The following is a 15,205-nucleotide window of genomic DNA, read 5'->3' as shown; positions in this document are numbered from 1 at the left end:
GGATATATTGGAGTAAAGTAGGAAGTTTTTGTAAAATTGTAGAAAATTTGCACCCAGGCTTTTTCTTGGAAGCTTAGGGGACAGAGTTTCCTTAAAAGTCTTTCTTCAAAACTTCAATACATTTGGGCCTGTTTTTGCTTAGTGATCTTCACCTTGTTAATTTTATTTGTTGTAAGGATAGAGTTAATCATGTATTTCCCTAAAGTAGGTCTTAATATTTGGAGATACTTCCATATGTATAATCATATGTTAGCAATTCAAATTTGCTTTAGTTACCTTAGTAGAAGAATTTATGCAGCCAAGACCATGATATAAAATTTAACCCCAGCCTCCCAGTCGTTTTTCTTTCTTCCTCTGTGCCGAGAGGCTTTTTTTTTAAATATATATTTTTTGTCAGTCAAGGCTGAGCAAAGTTATAGCTAGTACATCATATATTCATGTTTTCTATCTATTAATGATTTTAATTTAACACACTTTGCTCCTGTTTTTTTTGGAAGTTGGTTTTGATCTTTGTTTCATTTTATTCTTAAAGTGATAGCTTTATTCTTGTATAGTTTTTCCTCTTGAATTTAGTTTTATCTGAATAAAATTTAGTGGGAAAGAGTAGATGAAAAATAATACCTACCAAAAATGTCTTTTAAAAGCCATCAAATGACATTTGAGATTAACATATGTTTGCTTCACTTTCAGCTTGTGATTTTTGTACTTTCACATTCTTTGTGAGACTGTCTAAGACCAGTCAGAACACACTCATTGTGTGCAGAGACTGCCAGGATGTAGTGTGAGGGTTCACAGTCTCACAATAGAGTTCTTAATAATCAGTATGTTGTAACCTTGGCTAAACTGACGAATGCATGTTCATCGTCTTTGTACGTGTTAGAAGTTTGTATTTCTAAAGGATTTGCTTAAGACCTTTAGCTGAAAGTTAGTTTTTGATATGAACAGTTCCGTTTACTAAAGCGAACCTCTATTTCGTAGAAATACCAAAAAAATGTATGAGTCACTAGTCCTGCTAGTTTGCATATTATGAGAGTCTGAATGGTTTCTTTAAATTTGGGAGAATTAATGTTCTGATTTTGAGCGTAAGTGAATTTTTTATTTTTTGTGGTGGTATGTCTTAAATGTGTCTGACTTTTATATTTAAAAAATTAAGTTTATGGAAATCATACTTATATTCAAGGCTGATATTGATAAACCAATAATCTGGTTAAATACTGAAAAACTTTCTTAGCAGTTGAAAAGCTTAAATAGAATAGATCCAGTTATTCTTAGGAAAAATTGTTAGTTATTAAAAGTTTATAGCAATTAGACATCTAAGAAGTTTAGTTTTTTACTCCTGTTTTATTGTCTATGCACTTTTTGGTAATTAGTGAGCTACTGTATAATTTTTATGTAATTAGTCATAATGTGAAGTTTCGCTATTGCTAAATTTAATAGCTTTATAGTAAAAATTTAAGTAGAACAACAAGAATGGAGAGAAGACAGTTTTCATAGATTCTGACATTCTTTTTAAACATCATAAATCTGAATCTTCTGAATCTGCAGGAGAACAAAGAAGAAATGATATTAATAACGAAGTGCAGCTTGGAACATCTTCTGATACTGTGCAACAGTGAATACAAAATAAAACATAATTTGTATTTATGGAGTGGAAAACAGCTTGATTATTTCAAGAAAAAAATATGTCTGCCTTATTATTGCTAGTGCCATATTGTCAGGTGCGAATGGTGCTCAAAAGTTGTATGATTAAATTTTAAAGTGCTAAAACCTTTTACATATTCTATCATGTAGCATTTATTCTTTGTGAAGTTTATGGCTCAAGTAAGGAAAAATTGTGTGTTTGTCAATGAGGGGACAAAAAGTAAACGATCAGCCCTTTTTATTAATGAATTTAAAATTTAAAAATTACAACTTTATTAGTATTAAAAGCATAAATTGTATTGTTAGAATTCTTAATAGCATCTTTTTTTAGTTAAAGATAACAGCATTTTCAACTGAAATACTTGAGGACAAAAAAGAAGCTATCAATATGTTGCTACAATTGAAACATAATAAAATAAGGAAATAGTATTCCTAACAAGGCAGTAAAATTTTACTGTTGAAACCATTTCATATGCAAAATGATGTTCTTAAATGATAAAAATGATGATAGTCTATTCTTTTATTAGTAGGGATTACTTTCAAACTACATGGGAATGTTTTCATTGAAATATTCACATTAAACCCTTTTTGGAGTTTGTGTGATTCTTGGAAGGTAATCTGAATTTCAACGAAACTTTAGAAAAATGTTTATACATCTTATTGGCATGCGTAAGTTGTAGTCTAGTTATCTGTAGGTGAGACATTAAAACAAATAGATCAAATTCATCTAAAAGCTTTTCTAAATAGATTTTGCATTTGCTGGGACATGCAGAACCAGTAAAGAAAATGTCAGTCCATCTGGAAAGCTGGGTTGAAATAACCAGTATTGGGAACCATTGGCACTCAGTGTACATTTTGTATAGGAGACCACAGAGATGGTAGTAATATTTTATCAAACTTTCATGTCCACTTAGAGTCACGAAGTGGCAACAGTTGAACATTGGGGAAAATGAGCGTTCTCAAATAATTTGTTTTGATTTGTGATACATCTTCTGAAATGGTAGTATTTTCTTTAGCTTGTTATTAAAATAGATTGAGTAATCAACATAAAAATGGAAAGTCAGAATGGAAACTAGGCTGGAGGTCAATGAGTTCATGTATCAGCCTGTGCTACAGAGTAGGACCTTTTCTGACAAGAACATTACTGTTCCTACAAAGAACCTGAGTTCATTTTATAGTGCCCATGTGGCAGCTCACCAGCACCTTTAACTGCAGCCCTAGAGTATCTAGTGCCCCCTCTTCTGAACACTGTGGGTTCTTGCACACACATTCACTCACAGACAAACTCAATAAATAAAATTTAAAATGTCTTTTAAAAGTAGGAACTATTTTAAAATTGAACAGATTGTTATGCCACTTGGAGCAACAATGAATTAAAAACAGCAATGAATAAAAATCAACGCGGTTTACTAAATGATATTCCATGCCTTGGTCATATAAAACTTTCAGAAGACATAAAAAAGTTAGACAGTTTTGAATTGCTATTTAAAAACAGAGAGGTTTATTAAATAATTTAAAGTGATCTCCTTATTTAAATATATCACCTTTTGGTTATCATTTTAGTGGGTAAATTATTTCAACATTGAATTGTGGCTTGCTTTGTTCATCTGTTTAAAGTTCTATATTATGTAGCTAATTAACAGATTATACCAACAAGTTTAAAATATGCTTTAGAAATTGTTTCAGTAATTCCTCCCAAATGGCTGGGGTTACTGCTGTATCATAAGTGTTTAAAATACACTCACTTGTAAATAAGGAAATAATGACACTTTAAATATTTTTAGTTAAAATTGTTCATAGTTTTTATTAAATGTGTCCATTATCTTTCTTACTAATCTCTATTTTCATAGTGATATAGTATTATATTAGAATTTCACTCCATGTGGTTGGTATATTAAATGCCAGCATATAAATATTTATGGAATTGAATAGACATTGGCCTATTTTGTTTATTTGTTTGTTTGTTGTGTTTTTTGAAACAGGATCTCACTGTGTAGCCCTGGCTGGCCTGGAACTCATAGAGACCTGCCTGTCTTTGCCTCCAAATTGCTGGGCAACCTTGCCCTAACTTAATGGCCTCCGTCCAGGGTGTGCTTTTTAAAAATGTTTTAAAATAACTTAGAAGCATTCGATCACACAGGGAAGTCTTCAGAGTTTACTTTGAAGATTATTGGGAAACTTTTCAGACAGTTTTTTTTTCTATAGCTTACTGTTACTGGAGTATTTATTTAAGGAAAATCTTTTTCACATTTCTATTTCCAGAATGTAGTTGTAGTTCCAGTTCCTTGGTTTAGAAATTGCATTAGCTGAGTGAGACTCTACTGAGTGTTAACTGGTTTAGTAGTGAGTGGCAGTTCCCAAGTGCTTGCTTTGTGCAGAGCCTTGTTCTCTGTAGAACTCTTGGTGTGGGATCTGTTAGAGAATTGGTAGTAGACACACCTAACGTGTATTTCTGAAAATAAATGTGAAGTATTGTAAGAACCTAAGTATGTTGTTTTTAATGGTCCAAAGATAATTATTATGCTTTTCTTTTTTATTGCTTCTTGCTATATTAAGTTACAAAAGGAAAAGATTTTGATTAACTAGTCCAACTCTGAAAATCTTTGGACTGTTGCTTTTGAGTTGTCAGGAGGCAGTCTTTCCAGTTGTTTGGTCAAAGAATGTATTCACCTTTCGTTTTAGATGCATTAGATATCACCAATTATGATTATAGAACTTAGGTGTTGCTGAAAGGTGAGCATTTGCCACAAATGTTCCCTGGCTTATAAATGCAGAATGATCTTGGGAAATAATTCTTGTCTCCACAATATGAGACAACTATTAACAAAGCATTTTTGTTCTAGGTTTGGATTTTCTTTCCCTTATTCCAGTTGATCCACAGGTATGTATCCTGAATTTAAGCAACTAATTTGTATTTGGTTGTTGATTATATCATACTAACTGAAAATGACCAGTTGCATAAAATCAGGACAGTTGGTTCTCATGTGGATAGAAAGGAAGTACCATAGAAAAATTGTACTATTTTATCAAAGGAATAAACTTACTGGTTTTCAATTTATTTTTTATTGTTCTTATTACTTAACTTTCTATTTTTATTTATCATAAACAGTTTATCTTTCTTAAAAGGGCTTGAGTGATTAGAATGAGTGACAGCAATACTAAATGCATAGAAGTTAAGGTTCTACACATTAAAAGCATTTATATAAAACAGACAACTAAAGTTTATCAGATCTGGATCACTGACTGAGACTGGATCATTGTTTGAAAGACAGAGTCAGACTTTGAAAAGGCTTCAGTTGAAAGTACTGTGTTTTCAATTAAAGGAAAGAGATTCTAGGACCATCTCAGAATTCCAACCTTAAGACTGCATGGTGAGCATGGATTCTGCTGACAGTCGTTAGCAGCAGAGACAAAGCACAGAAAGTGAAAGGGGCATGGTGGAACAGCCAAAGAAAGCACTTGAGTGGTACCTAGGGAGAGGGGGAAGAATTGTCCCTGTCTCAGCAATTTCAGAATTGACTAACTGCAGGTCCAGTATGAGCCTCCTATCTCCTCAGTATCTGCATCTGATTGGACAAACAACACAGGAAATTTGAGCCCAAGATATATACGGACTGAGGATTTTCTTCTGATCCTGACTTTAATTATGAGTAAGACCTTACAGGGGAAGTTACATAGTTTTAGTTAAGTTTTAGTTACTTAAGTTTTACAAGCTGAAGAGAATTACATACTTTTATGTGAACAGTGGTTTATAAGAAAAATAATCTTGGAACCCATGGTTTTTATTTCATAGTTTTATTTACATGCTTAGTGGGAAACTGATTTATTTGTTAACTTGGTAGGAGGGTGAGAGTGACCTCACTTCTATTGACTATAGAACCCATAGGTTTCCTCTTACATCTCCATGTTGTTCCATAATCCCTGTTACCCTTTGTGCAGGTATATACTTAAGGGATCTAGAGTAAAAGTTGCAATGGCTACAACCCAAGTCTGAAGTATTCAAGGCACAGAATCCATTGGCAACAGAACGGCAGCTTTTAGCATTTTTACAGATTAGTGCTATGATATAGGAAAAAAACAAGCTTGAATGGTAGCAGATTTTAATGGAATCATCTAGGCTTTTTATAAATATTTTCCTTAGTTTCAATATAATTGACTTGATTTTAGAGAATTTTTAATACTTGACAATTTCACTGTCAGAGTTTCTTATGAATGTCTGTCGAATTTTTCATGGGTGGCATTAATTTTATAGACAAGCCAGAAATTAACCATCTGAAAAACCAGTAACTTTCTTTGTCAAAAGGCAGCTTCAGTGGGGCATAGTGGATCACCTGTTTAATCCATCACTTGAGGGGCAGAGGCAGGCAGATCTCTGAGTTCCAAGGACAGCCTGGTTTATGTAGTGCATATGTTGTGCTTTCCAGGAAAGCCGGAGATAATATAGTGAGACCCTGTCTTGGAAAAAAAAAAATCAATCAATAAATAACTAATGAATGAATGAATGAATGGACAGGCAGCCTCAATTTTACTTGTTCTCTCAGCTGTTTTCTTTTTCTTCTTTTAATGCGCCTTGAAAACCATGTAATCTGAACAGTTAGTTTTGAATTGCTGTCCATAACTCATTGTCTCTAAGAGTCTAAATGATATAGAGGATACATAACATTAGGTATCCTTGTTGATTTTTTTTCCTGTAGTCTAACTGAAGACAAACTTAGTAGCATTAGACATTACCTGTACCAAAGTCAGTGCATTTGTGCCTCATGTAAAACATCGTATTGTGAAATATAAAATTCTAGTTAGTTCTTATTTTAATTCCTTATAATTTAAGATTACTGTGCTCAGGTTTTTATTTTATGTGAATCAGCCACCCAGATGGAAGGGTACTTGAAATAAGAATATTTCGAGAAAGATCTTAAGAAGTGTTATAAGGAATATTAAATTTGTGGTTATGATATTATTTTCTCAACATCCTGTGATAATTAATTACCATATAGCCTCAAATTCAGAATGAATGTTGACATGCTAATTATACAAGTGTATTGTTGTCTTTGTTTAAAGAGGAATCCAATGCCGTCATTCAGCTTGTTGCTCTTAACATAACTCTTAAAGGGTCTGTTTGACTCTAAATTTTGAAAAATCAGTGAACTTTGTTTCAATTATTAAGTTGTTTTTGAGGTTAGTTTAAATCATAATTAGGGATGTCAGTATTTAACATGAAATGATTTCAGACATTGTTGACATTGCATTTTCCCTGTGTATATGGCCAACAAACAAGTTCCACACATTCAAGACAATTAAAAATGTGTGGCATTCAGTAAAGAATATAAAATAGCTAAGCCCATGCCACCTTTTATTTAAATATGAAATTTGTTACTTTTAAATCCCCTGAGGATTTAATTTTGTACCTGTCAGTTCTAGGTATTTTAACAGTTTCTAGTCTATTTATTTAAACCAATGTAGCCTCTTCCTCATCAGCATCATTGTTTGTTTCAAGCAGTACTGTCCTCCTATGTTTTTGGATAGTCTCAGCTCACCCTTAACAACAAGCAGTACGTCCGTCACCACCACCAGCCCCCATGAAAGCAGTACTCATGTTAGTTCATCCAGCAGCAGGAGTGACACAGGGGTCATAACCAGCAGTGGAAGTAACATTCCTGACATCATCTCACTGGACTAAAGGCGGCCATACTTGATTCTGGGAATCATTCATCAGAACTACTCTTGGATATCTAGTCCATGGAAGCTATTTTTTTGCAATTTAATATTTATTGAAATGTCAGATGGATTCTTCGCTTTCTGAGAAATGAACACAGATGACTCCAGCAAGAACCAGATGACAAGCAAGGACTTTTCTTATGCCATACACTGGGCATCAGATATATTTCATCTACGATGGTGTCTTCTTGAGCAGTGGATTTCAGTTCCTACATTACTGGCTGGATTCTACAAACAATTTTTTGTTACAATAAACAGCAATAAAGTTATGTAAATACTTAAACTTTTTTAATTAAAAGAAAATGTAATCACTGATCTATAATAACAGCCACTTCTGTTTAATCCAGAATGAAGGAAAAGTAGATGGGAAGAAATCATGTTTGCTGAATGAATACTTTCTATAGAGATGTGTTCTATTTTGTTGAAGTAATGAAGTTTCAGTAACTAGCCAGAACTTGGCTCTACTTTTCTTCTTTCGGTTTACCACTCTTCATGATAGCATCAAAGATAATGGTCTTTGTGTTCTGTGTTTTTCTCTTGTCATTTATACTTTGACATTATATGCTGGTATATGCAGAGTTAAGTGCTGAGGTTTGGTTGCTCTTTATAGTTACTATGTTTAAGAACACTAGGCAGATTTTATCCTATGATATAATGTGTTATTTTTGGTTACTATACATTCTTATTCTAGAATTTTCTACAATCTTGAGACTTGTTTTTTTAGAAAGCAAAAGTATAAAGTGTTTGGATAGAATGTGGTCGAGTTAAGACTGGAATAGCTGGTAGAATTTTCTTTACAGTGTTCAGAAATATTTAGTACTTGGGAGGAACCAGAACATATTTAGGAGAAGTGGAAATAACTAAGTTCTTCCTATGAATTTAATTTGTTTCATATATTTTATATACTAATACAGAATACTTTGGGTGAAACTTTTCACATTTTAATGTCACGGATATAGAAATTATATTTAAAGTCTTTGATCATAATTCTTACAAATGTAATTTCATTTTCAGCAGTGATTTTTTTTTCAAGTTTAAAGAAAAGTCCATGGAGGGTCATACCAGATCTCATTCTTCTTTTTTTTAAAAAAAATTTTATTTTATTTTTTTTTTTTTATTTATTGAAGTCTTTTGTGAAAACACAGACACAGAAATTAGGGATGTTTGACTTGAAGTGAAGGGAAGGGGCCCAAAATTTCACTTACTGCTGCCTTTAAAACACACCTCTCATGTGACTCTTCTGGGTGAACTTTGGAAAGTACTGTGCCTCCAATATGTTTGAGTCACTCAGAAAACTGGGTTTCACTGTAGAAGCTTTCAGCATTCTTGGTTTCCTTTCGCTTCATTTGGGTTTCTTAATTTTCAGTTCTCAAAGATGTAGTACTTTCTTGGAGCCTAGCTTTCTCTACCTATGCTATGTCCAACCTAAAGCATAGGGTTTTTTTAGTGGCTACTCTTAATTTCTTAAATAAGTTCCTGCATAAGGACTCTCTGCTTCCTCTCATGACAGGGGCTTATTACTTTAGCATTGGTACAGTTCTAAAGAGCTGGCTTGTCCCTGTTTGGTGTTTTATCTTTCGAGTTTTTGTGGCCTTTGTGTACTTTTTGTACAAAATGCCTGTGTAGTTCTCCATATTGCTTCTTATTTGCCTCCAGCACCCTATATTTTTCCTTTTGATAGGACTTTTGTATCATCAACAATAAGGAAAGCAAAAACAGCCCCTGTGATCACAGTAGGCAATGGTACTTTGGCCCTATGGCCCCTGGCTTTTACTTTCTTAGCCAGTCCAGATAGAGAATTTCTTCTTGTAGGACTTTATGTTGCTACTGTAAGTACAGATGCAGTTTCTGTTACCTCTGTAATCAGAAATAGTAGCCTGGCTTCTGTAGTATAATTTGTTAATAAAGTGATGCAGAGTTGTTATCATTTTGTTTACCCATTAGAGTATCAAAGACTCCCTTACAATGAATCAATGAAGTCTTATTAGTAACGAAGATGGTAATAGAAATTATTTGCCTTGTTCTTATTATGGATACCTGTGTACATTTGTCATTTTCACAGGAACAGTTGTAGTGTTCATTTTTGGTGTTTAATGAAATTACAAAAAGTTTTACTTTATTTCAGGTGACTAGCACCTTTAAAATAGACTTAAAAGGTTTTCATATTGATATTGGGACTTACTTTGCAGGTATCTTTGAAGGCATGTACTTTCTTTCCGCCCCTGGCTCTGTGGTTGTAAAGCCAGTCTCTCTTTATGTCACATTCTTAGGAAGATCTGGCTGCTTAGCAGTGTCTTGTTAATGCAAATTTCTGTTTAACTAGATAGAATGAAGAGGTCATCCTGGTGTTAGGTGTCAGCCAGGTGGCCATTATCTTCAGATATCTCCACTTAGGGAATTGTGCTTAATGCTTACGGTTCTTGGCCAACCTCTATTTTCATCTTTATCTTTCTTTCCCCATTTGGAAATATTGAAGGACTTTGGTAACTTGAGACAATGTAGCTGCTACACAGAGCTCTCTCTCTATTCATGAAGACTGCTTTCATTAGCTAGCTTTCTGGCCCCCAGAAGAATCAATTTTAGATTTTATTTCCATTTTGGCCCCCAAATTAAAAATATTTGGTATATGTCCTAGGATAATTCTAAAGATCAAATGAAATAGGTCAGGTGAATTTAAATGTATGACCTTGTATTTCATCCGTTCTATAATACTATAATAAAACCATGACAGTGATATCAGGGATAGTGAATGTGATTCAGTTGATCATAGCTTTTCATGTTAAACAAGTTTCCATTAGAGTAGTCTTAATGAATTTGAAGGGAAGATGCAGAATTTTAAGCAAAGTCATGTTGAATGGGGTTGAAAGAGCCTGTTTTGACTTTGATATGCCTTGAGTCAGTCTTGAACACTCACCTTTGTCTGCTGCCAATAAAGATACTCATTTAGCATTTGTGTTTTTAAGTAAAGTTGATTTTCATAAACTTTTTTTTTATTCTCAGGTATTTTTTTTTCAGTTCCTTTGCTTGGTTATTTAAAAGAAAAAAAGTACTATTTTAGTAAACATTGTTTTCCTGCAAGTTTATCTCTACTTTTACGGAAAGTCATAACTTATTTCCCATCTTTTTTTTCACCTTTAAAAATAAATGAGTCCTCATTTAACTTGAGTCTGACATTGATTTTTAGTAGCTCTGGGTCCAGGTAGTGTGGCAGTTTGGAATTGCCATTTGGCAGGCAATGAATCATTGAGCCTCACTCAGCATCTTTCCTATATTTCATGCAACATGTTAGAAAGGTTTGAAAGAGCTCTCTGCTGTTTTTGAGATTGGTGTTCTTGGTAAATGACTTGTTTGTGTCTTCCTTTTGTTAGGAGCTACATCATAATTTACAAAAGCAGCAAATAGCGCTAGATCAGCATGTTGGCCCTTTGTTCTTCACTGCCTGTCTTGTTAGTCATGCTTTGTTTTCTCGTTTGCCAGTAGTATTTGCTCTTTGCAGAGAATTGAGACAAAGAAGAGAACCAGCGTTAGAGGCAGCTATTATATTTTGTACATAATACACACCAGCAGATAGCATGGAAAGATAGTATAGCTACTCTTCCCATAGAACACATTTGTCTTTGCAGGTATCAGCATTAAGATCTCCTGACCCCAGTGAAGTGGACCATGAGGCAATCATTGGAAGATAATTTCTCAAGCTTCCTGAAATTGAAAAAAAAAATACTCTTAACCATATTTATGTGTCTGTGTGTATACTTGTGTGAAGGCCAGAAAAGGCCTTGGATCTTCTGGAACTGGTGGCTACAAAGCACTTGTGAGCCACCTGATAGAGATGGTAGGAACTGAACTCAGGTCTTCTTGTAAAGCAGTATTGCTCTTAATCCCTGAGCCATCATTTCAGCTCCAATCTCTCAATTTTAAATATAGAGAGTTGCTTTGTGTATAGGAGATTTGTTTCAGAATCCTCCAATACAAAAATCCACAATGCCAGAGTTTCATAAAATGGCATAGTTTTTGCATAAAACTGACATAGTATTCATATGTTAAATATATTCAGCTTGAATATAATGCCTAATATAAATGCTATTTAGGGAATACAAGGAGTCTGTTCTCAAAGTGCTGTTTCAGCCCTTCCTCTGGCAGTAGAACTCTGCAGTTGATTGGATCCTTGGATACAGGATGGATGGATATGGAGAGCTGACTACACTTTCCTGAAGATACTGTATGTGGATACTCAACTGACTTTTCACATGACTTTACTTAGCACTGTGAAGATACCATCTGAATGTCAGACTAAATTTTGATTTTTATTTTGTTCTAAACCTTTTGTGCCTAAGGACAGCCCTTAAATGGTGAACACCTCTTGTAAGGTCCATTCACCTTTCTGATCTCCTAATGCCAGTAGGATTTCCTGAGACAAAGGCAGTCCAACATAAACTGTAAAGGTGGTAAAGCTAAGACAGAACTACTGCCTTTCACTTTGCATTCTTTTTTAATGTATTCTTTCAGTGTGTGTATGTGTGTGCACAGGTGCCACAACAGGCATGTCGAGGTCAGAAGACCTACAATGTATCAGCAGTCAGTTTTGCCACCGTGTGAGTACTTTACTTTTGGTCACCATAAAGTGTACTTGCCATAAAGTACTGAGACTAGTTCCAGGCTTGGAAGGTTTATAATCCTGTTCTGAAAAGTCAAGGATTCTTAGTAATTGTGCTACGAACTTAAACTAGTATCTCATTCATTGACAAATGAAACAGATTTCAGTATGTTTCCTGACAGGGTAAGTGCTGACCCTGACCTAGAAAGCTAGAGAGTCTGACCTAAATCAACTGAAAGATAAAATATCCTTGGTCTCAAGGTAACACTAATTTAAAGACTAGTTTTAGATGAAGACCACAGAAATGAAGGAGTATATTCAGGTTTCTGCTCTACTCTCACTGGGAGAGTCATGCTGCTGTTGACAGGCACAATTGCACGTCATTTAGGGGAGACGGTTTAGGCATGAGATACTTAGGAAGAACTGTCAGGCCTTCCGTTTTTTTGCTGTTAAGTTCAAATTGCTTTGTCACCTATTTTTGTCTTTTCTCTGTAGTGTGTATTCTACTCACAGTTGCCCGTTCCCTCCTTAACCAGTCATCTGTTTTGGGAATCACCATGGTACAGAACAGTACCACCTAGGGTCTGTTACTCCACAGCTTACTCACTGGTGCATTCATACAATTCTGCTTACTCACGAGGTAGTTGCTGCTGGGTTGCTGTTGTAGATACATTGCCTACAAGAGGGAGAACTTGAATGGCCTCATGGAACAGCTTTGGAGAGCTTCCTGATGGATAGTGTATTTAACTTTCTGTTACTTTGTTGAAGCACCCCAACAGAAAACAAAAATTTATTTTGCTTACAAGTTCCAGAAGAGATACAGTTCATCATGGCCAGGACATCAAGAAGTTGACTAGTCCCATTTCATTTGAGCACAGGAAGTAGAAAGAAGAAGTGAGGCCAGGCTATGAAACCTCAAAGCTGGAAATGAATGTTGTACTTCCTCCAGCAATGTTCTACTGCCTCAAAGTTTCTGTAACCTTCCCTACCAGCATCAACAGCAAAGGACCAAGCTTTCAAATAGATCAGCCTATGGGAGACAGTTCTTCAGTTTGTTGTTAAACTCACATCGTTACCTCTATATTACAAACAGGGAAATGGTCAAAATGACCTGTCCAAGATCATGTAACTAAGTAGTGAGTCAGTTCTTAGCCATCTGTTCAGGGGCTAATTTTGCTAGATCATTCTTGATGGATTTTTTTTTTAAAAAAATTCCTTCTTAACAATTTTGGTGCATTGTCTTGAAACCCAGGGCCTTTGAGCATTTGCTCCAACACTGAACTACACTCCAATTCCTGATCATGAGTAAGTGTTCCCTTAGTATCTTCCGTCATACCATCCTGTTCATATCCTGCTAATGGTAATGACTTTATGTATTGGTTCACCACAATACTAGACTGTAAGCTCCATGAGGGCAGAGTGGTTTTGCTTGTATCCCACAGTAACATGGTATGTCATGCATGGTGGATATTCCTTAAATATTTGTTAATGAAGAAGCAATGATAGCCATTTACATTTGACTTGTGCTGAGGATGGAAATTCAATCAATACCTGTTGAAAATTCAGTAGTAGCAGGCATTTACCAGGAGAGGAAAGCAAAAGAAGAAATATGTTTAGAGTGGGTGGCAGAGGTAATAGATGTGGCTAGTTGGAAGGAAGGTATCATGCATAAATACACTTTAGTCTTGAGGCTGGGAAACTGAGCCACTGTTGGACCCGGGACTTTAAATGGTACAAAAATAAATTAACCCGATGACCCTAGACAAAATATAGGCATATCCTACAGCAGCCTGAAAGGATTTCATACTCAATAGCATCTACTTTGCCATTTTTCTATCTGTCATACTACACTCCCATCCCACCCAGCTGTGGCAATCATTATTCAACTTCCTGTTTCATGTGCCTGTTTGAGTATTTTGTGTACATTAAATGAGAACATGTGGTGTTTGTAAATGAGAACATGTGGTGTTTGTGGTGGTAGCTTTCATTTGGCCTAGGTCTTCAAGAGTCATTCACAAGTGTAAATGAACGCTCCTGTGTTGAATATATATGCATTTGCTTACCTATTTTCTCATAGACATTTGAGCTATCCCCATGTGCTCGCTGTTACGAATAATGTCATGCTCGTCCACATACACATATATGCATATACATTTATACATTTGTGTATGTATCTGTATGTGTGTGGAGGCCTGAGGATAATCTTGGTTGTTCCTAGGAGCAGTACACCTTATTTCTGTTTTTTTTTGGGGGGGGTGTCTCCCCCCCCCCATACAAGGTCCCTGCTGGGACTCAGGGCTCCTGGATTAAGCAAAACCAGCTGGGCAAGCAAGTTTTAAGGAACTGTATGTTTGCCACCTCTCCAGTGCTGGAATTATAAGCACACACTACCATGCCTGAATTTTTACATGGATACTCAGAATTGAACTCTAGCGATTCCATAGCAGACATTTGACCAATTGAGCTATCTCCATAGAGAATGAATATATGAGTTTTTTTAAAAATTATGAATAGAATTTTCTGGGTCATTTGGTAACTACTTAATTTTTTGAGGAGTTGCCAGACTTTTCCAAAGCATACCATTTTAAATTCCCAGCAGAAATTAGGAAAGTGCTGTTTCTTCACATCCTCACCTATGTTAGTTTTTATTGTAGCCTTCCTAGTGGCTGAGACTGTTATAATAGTTTTGATGATGCTTGTTTTTTCTTTGTCTGCTGGTCTCTTGTATGTAGACTTTGGGGGAAACCTATTCATTTCCTTTGCCCACATTTTCATTGGTCTGTTTGTCTTAACTGAGTTAAGAGTTCAGTTGTTTGTTGATACAAGCCCTTATTAGGCCCTTAATTTGCATATACTTTCTTCTGGTCTGAGGAGTATCTTTGCACTTCCTTGATACTGCTCCTTCAAGGGCATGTTTTAAATTTTGATAGTCTCTAGTTTATTTCTTTCCCATGCTGCTTATGTTTTTGGTTTCTTGATTAAAACACCACTACCAAATTGAAGATAGTTTTGCTGACTATCTTTATGTCAACTTGACATGCAGTAGAGTTAGCTGGAAAGAAGGAATCTATCTTAATGAAAATACCTCCATATATGATTGGCCTGTAGGCAAGTGATTGGTAATTCATGTGGTCCACCCCTCCTTATGAGCAGTGTCATTCCTGAGGAGGTAATTCTGGGTTTTATAAGCTGAGCTTATTGGAGGTACATGCCTTTAGTCTAAGCAGTCTGGAAGCAGAGGCAAGCAGATCTCTT

At 35.2% G+C, this 15,205-nt stretch overlaps 1 protein-coding gene across 7 annotated transcripts in view; it reads left to right on the top strand.

The window, feature by feature from the left end:
• Positions 1-13,909, top strand: part of Pias2 (protein inhibitor of activated STAT 2) — an 84,411-nt gene extending 70,502 nt beyond the window's left edge. For 3 of the 7 annotated variants that reach the window (XM_085676402.2, XM_048419721.3, XM_085676404.2), the window contains exons 13-14: positions 4,485-4,522; positions 7,136-10,305. In XM_085676402.2, coding sequence (XP_085532528.1) covers positions 4,485-4,522; positions 7,136-7,318 — 221 coding nt within the window. In that variant the 3' untranslated portion in view covers positions 7,319-10,305. Of the gene's footprint in view, positions 1-1,545; positions 1,645-4,484; positions 4,523-7,135; positions 10,306-10,979 lie in introns of those variants that run through there. The other 4 variants (XM_085676405.2, XM_085676406.2, XM_085676403.2 and 1 more) reach the window with 4 other exon arrangements.
• Positions 13,910-15,205: the final 1,296 nt, after the last annotated feature.

This window comes from Myodes glareolus, chromosome 13 (genome assembly GCF_982192425.1).
Source record: "Myodes glareolus chromosome 13, mMyoGla1.1, whole genome shotgun sequence".
Classification (NCBI taxonomy): domain Eukaryota; kingdom Metazoa; phylum Chordata; class Mammalia; order Rodentia; family Cricetidae; genus Myodes; species Myodes glareolus.
Note: the sequence above shows the minus strand (reverse complement) of the source record. Positions and strands in the feature narration are given on the sequence as shown.